Raw genomic sequence first — 5653 nt, forward strand, 5'->3', positions numbered from 1 at the left:
ATGGCAACCCACCACCAGAACAAATCCCGCAGTTTCCTTGTCGAGTTCGTCTTCGGCGGAACTGCAGCCTACATCTCCAAGTCCATCGCCTCTCCCATCGAGGTCGTCAAGCTGCGTCTGCAGGTCCAGGACGCCCTCATCCAGAAGGGCGTCATCGCGTACCGCTACGGAGGTATTGCCGACTGCTTCCGCAGACTATACATCGAAAACGGCATTGCTGCCTTCTTCAAGGGCAACGCCACCAACGCCCTCCGCTTCTTCCTCACGCAGGCTCTCAACTTCTCCTTCAGGGACCTCTTCCGCAAGGTCATCGAGGAGAGGTACGGCGCGAGCAAGTTCCTCGGCAACCTCGTGGCCGGCGCGGCAGCTGGCGCCTCCACGCAGATGATGGTGTACCCGCTTGACTTCGCGAGGACCAGGCTGGCCAACCAGGCCAAGAGCGGGAACGGAGGCGAGTACAACGGCCTGCTCGATTGCATACGCAAAACCTATCGTAGCGATGGCTTGGAGGGCCTCTACCGCGGTTTCACTGTGTCCTGCCTGTGCATGGTGATCTACCGGGGCTTTTACTTCGGGATTTACGACTCGATGCGTCCCTACCTGCCGCACCACTTGGAGGAAAACATGGTCCTGACCTTCTGCATGGGTTACTTTGCAGCCATCGTTCGGGAGCGCTGTCCTACCCGCTGGACACGGTGCGACGCAGGATGATGATGACTTCTGGGGAGTTGGTGAAGTTCTCGGGGACGTCGAGTGCATGCGGAAGATCCACAGCGAGGGCGGTTGGAAGGCCTTCTTCCGAGGAGGGGCCGCCAACATCGTGGGCGGAGTGACGGGGGCAGCAGTCTTTTCGATCTACGACAGGATGAAAGTGGAATTCCAGAAGAAGCATAACATATGATCGGTTTTATATTTCTTGTAGTCGCATCCCATCCTCAGTCACTAATCCCCTCGATATGCTGCTTGAAGGCGGGAAAAAGTATGTGTTTTATTTTCGGTAGGGCATGTTGAATGATGAAATATGATAAATTCCGATGGCGTGATCAAATTTGATTAAGCCACCTCACTCCATAATCCAATAATTTTTTGCAAGTAGGTTTTAAGGGGCATTATTCAAATTGGGGCTGCTCATTTGCTTCCTTATCTTCGCTGCTGGTCGTGTGCAATGCTGGGCGTGTGCGGAGTGCGAGTTTGATGATATTTCTACGTTTTAATAATAATAACTTGAATCGCGTGATGGGTAACTCTTGCGAGGGCATCGAGTGCATCCAGCCGCCGGACCGCGACTCCATCCGTCGACGCAGTCTCTCCGACCCCGCCGAAAACGTCACCCTCAAGAACCTCATCCAGATCAAGAAGTGCAGGATGATCGACGAATACGTACTCAATGAATTGCTGGGCGAAGGAACCTATGGCAACGTCTATAAAGTCACTCACAAATCAACAAAAGTTGTACGAGCAGCCAAAAGAATCGAGAAAAAGAAAAAATCGATCCAGGCACTATAGTAATCGTTAATCCTGAAGCGACTTGTACTTCTGCCATAACTGAGGACCATCCCAACATCGTGCGCGTCTTCGATATCTACTACTAGAAGAAATACATCTACATCGTTATGGACTATTGCGAGGGCGGCGAGCTCTTCGCCAGGATCGTCGAGGAGCAAACGCTGACCGAGGCCGAGGCGGGCTCTACATGAAGCAGCTGCTCTCGGCCATCCACCACTGCCACGCCCACAACATCATGCACAGGGACCTCAAGCCATAAAACATTATGTTCCTCAGCCACCACGAGAAGAACCTCAAGATCATCGACTTCGGAGTGGGCACCTCCTTCACCGAAACCAAAAAGACCTCCCTCAAGGTCGGAAGCGTAAGGAAGCCCTTAGCTAGGTCTACTACATGGCTCCGGAAGTCATCAAGAAGAAGTACAACCAGAAGTGCGATATCTGGTCCCTAGGAGTCATCCTCTATATCATGCTCACGGGAAGGCCGCCCTTCGTGGCTCCCAACGACGCATAGATTTACGAGCTTATCTCAAGGGCGACGTGCCCTTCCCCGAGCAAAGGTGGAACAAAATAAGTCCAAGCGCCAAGGATCTGGTGCAGAAGATGCTCACCTACGATCCGGTGGGCGGATCACTGCCAAGTAGGCGCTGTCGCACCCCTGGATAAAGCTGAGCCACGAGTTGGGCAGCCGGCGCCTGTTCGTGGGGAGCGAGTTCGAGTCGATCCGCAGTTTCTGCCAGATGAACCAGTTCCAGTCGGCCATCATGGTCTTCATCTCCCACAACTTCATGGAGAACGAGCTGATCCGCGAGCTGGAGGGCAAGTTCAAGAGCATCGACCTCAACGGCGACGGCCAGATCAGCTGGGAGGAGTTCCAGAGGTGCTACCTGGAAAGCATGCCGCCCCTCCCCGACGCAGAGCTCAAGGATATCTTTCAGAAATTAGATAAGAACCACTCGGGTTCATCGACTACTCATGTAGGGATGCTACTATGCAGAATTCATCACATCGACCATCGACAAAGGATACCTCTTGAGTGAAAACCTGGTGGGACGGGCGTTCGACATGATCGACAGGGATCGGAACGGCTACCTCTCCAAGACGTAGCTAATGTAGGCCTTCGGAGGGTGCAACTACGAGGTGTACCGCCAGATCCTCACTGATTTCGACCTCAATAACGATGGGCAGATATCCAAATACGAGTTTAAAATGGCCATGAAGGGGCTCCTCAAGAGGTGATTTTTTGAACTATAATAATCTTCACACCATCATCCTCAGTAAATTTACGCCAGCATGCATCTCACGCTTCCTCCCCCGTACTTCTCTATCGTGCTGATGTCCGTTGCGAGAATGGATGCGTGCTTGGTGATTATGTCTTGCTGCTATTTAGTGTAAGCGCCGAGCGCCTTTCGGCTCATCGCTAGTATATTGCAGTTGTTTCTTCCTTGGACCATGAGGCAGTTGCCTGCGAAATTTGCAATTTGGTCTTCACCCAGTTCGATTATGTCCCTTTTCGATGATTACAAGAGAGCCTGGACTTGCTTTCGCTATGATTCGTCATCGATGCAGTTGAGGCAAGCTGCAGCAACGCCTTCCCCTATCCACATCATTACGTTTGTGTGGTATATTAGCTCCCTCTTCCCATCGACTGTCTGGTAGGCGCGGAAGGAACACCCTTTGAAGCCATTCTACGTGCAGAATTGGTGGAAAAGCTGCTAATTGGTCCTCGGACTGATGGCTGCATAGGCTATTTTGTGCGTTCTATCCAAGACCATGCTTCCCGTTCCCTAAAGATACATGCCCTCATTCTATCTGGCAGAGTAATCTTTCAAAAGACTGTGGGAGATTCCATGCTATGTGAGTTTGGAGAAGATATCGATGCTGCGCTAGAGTCTACGATTGGGTGCAAACATAGGATACAGTATGAACTTTCCCTTTGAGTGGAAGGAAACCCAGTTGTTGGGGAAGACAGAGTCAGGAGTATCATTCTTGCCACTGTCTTGAGCGACGATAACTTTTACCCTGCAATGGTGAGGAGTTAGCAAGGCAGTCAAACTATTTGGTTGCATCCTTATTGATATTCTGCAGTTCTTCCGCCTCATTCGATGCCTGGTAGAAGTTGTTTTATACGGTCATCTCGTTGGATCTGAAGCTGAACGGTCGTATCATGAGCACGGTTGATGCGAGGAGTTACTATTGGGTTTGGCAGTTTTCCTGCTGGGATTGCATAGTTTATATGTGAGGAATAGGATTATTAATTTACTTGAATATGGTTGAGGGAGTGAAAATGTTGGAAAATTAATGGAGGATCGATCGGTATTAGATTTAGAAGGAATGATCGATTAATTAAAATAGAACAATTATTTATGAAAATTCACCTCCCCACCATCAAGGGCCCCACCCACCGCTCCCACTTCAGAATCAACGCTCCTCTTCCCTCCAAGAACGATATTCCCAAATTGGCCATCAAATAAGTCTCCTCGTCCTCTGCAGCCAACCTCACCCAGCTCCACAACGAGCCCCTAGCCGAAGAAAAGCGTCCTTCCCTGCACTCCAAATCCATGATGAAGATAAGCAAGGAACTCTCCTCCCTTAACGTCAACAAATACGTGGAGAAGGTGTGGCTGATCCGGAGGATCGGCGACCTCCTCAACGAGGACAATCGCCTCCTCAGTGCCAAGCGCAGAAAACTCAAGAGAAAACTGAACAAGAAGTTTAGGGAATTTAACAGGAACTCCAACAAGCTGCTCAATTTGATCAACGAAGAGGGAACCTCGCTGACGGAGCCGAGGTTAGGCACATCCAGTAGATTCTCAAATGATGCCATCGAGTTGCCTTATTTCCTCCCTTCTTTTACATTGTTTCATACATAATACGCATATTTTAATATTAATTAGGGTATGTAGAAGAAGGGAAACCAAAAGACCAATCCCCTGGAAATCATCGATAACAGGGTCTTCAAGTCTTGCGTCTCAAAGTGCTGCACGAGAGACCATACCAACTTGGCGGGAGAATCAATACACCATACCGTGTATCAATGCCTTGAGCATTGCGGGCATAAGTGGCAGCAGGTGAGAATCATGAAGGATTTTTAATGATTCTTTATTGCTTTCTCGTGATCGATCACATATACATAACGAAGGGGATAATTCATATGGCTGCTAGCTTGAGCTCGGGCATTAAAACTGGGATGATATTCGCTATCAAGAAGTAAAAAAAGTCGAATAAGTATGTGAATCATACGCAAATTAGTTCCTCAGAAGACATGCTGTACTTCTCTTCGTTTCTTTTCAGGATATCCTCCATGCTGCCGAAGATTCTCTTGAAGCTTTCCCGGTCGAGGTAGGCCACACGCACGGAAGTTTGAGCCTTTACGCTTGCCTGTCTGCAGACGTCGTGCAGGAGGGCCAGTTCTCCGAAGTATTCTCCCTCCTTGTACTTGTAGACCACACGTGGCAGCTCATATGCGGTTTCTGTCTTTTCTGCCACCAGCTGGCCTTCGAGGATGATGTAGAACTTGCTTCCCTGCTCTCCCTGCTTGATCACGTATTGGCCTTCCTCGTATCTTTCCTCTTTGAGTATGTCCAGGAACTGTTACCTATGTAAAAGATTTAATACCTTCCACAGCGTTGATGGAAGAAAAAACTTCGATTTTGTCGATGACGCTCTTGTAGAGTTCTCGCTTCTTGAAGGCGGCCTGCTTGACCACTTGGCTGAAGGTGATCCTGTCCAGTTTGTAGAGCTTTCCAGGCTCCTTGCAGATGATGGTGGCGGCCCTGGGGGCATTGTACATGAGAGCCAATTATCCAAAGGCCTACCCATGGCTGTAGGTCTTGAGATATCTCTCCTCTCCGTCGATGAGCTTATAGCAATCGTATTTTCCGCTTTGGACGATGAAGAGGTCATCCCCCCTATCCCCCTCGGCGATGACCTTGTCGTCGGCTTCGTAATCCTTCTATCCCATGGCCTTGATCAGCGTCTCCTCATCTCTTGAGTCGATATTTTGGAAAAGGATGGAGTTTCTGATGAGTGACTTGATGAGAAGGGTGGTTTCTTGATCCTTGGGCACCTCTGCGATCTCTACAGTCTCTTTCTTGTTGAAGCTGCCGAAGACTTCCTCCGAGATGGCGATCCTGCTGCGTGATTTC

At 49.7% G+C, this 5653-nt stretch overlaps 2 protein-coding genes across 2 annotated transcripts; one reads left to right on the top strand and one right to left on the bottom strand.

The window, feature by feature from the left end:
• On the top strand, positions 1-901 carry LOC116245544 (ADP,ATP carrier protein). The gene is made up of 2 exons (XM_031617031.1): positions 1-549; positions 659-901. The coding sequence occupies exons 1-2, from the start codon at positions 1-3 to the stop codon at positions 899-901; spliced, it is 792 nt and encodes a 263-aa protein (XP_031472891.1).
• Positions 902-4027: 3126 nt separating this feature from the next.
• LOC116245545 (cAMP-dependent protein kinase regulatory subunit) lies at positions 4028-5298 on the bottom strand. Its single transcript, XM_031617032.1, has 3 exons — positions 5124-5298; positions 4749-5077; positions 4028-4207 (listed from the first exon to the last, which is right to left on the bottom strand). Exons 1-3 carry the CDS (start codon positions 5296-5298, stop codon positions 4028-4030), a joined length of 684 nt encoding a protein of 227 aa, XP_031472892.1.
• Positions 5299-5653: the final 355 nt, after the last annotated feature.

Source organism: Nymphaea colorata, unplaced genomic scaffold (assembly GCF_008831285.2).
Source record: "Nymphaea colorata isolate Beijing-Zhang1983 unplaced genomic scaffold, ASM883128v2 scaffold0730, whole genome shotgun sequence".
Taxonomy (NCBI): Eukaryota; Viridiplantae; Streptophyta; class Magnoliopsida; order Nymphaeales; family Nymphaeaceae; genus Nymphaea; species Nymphaea colorata.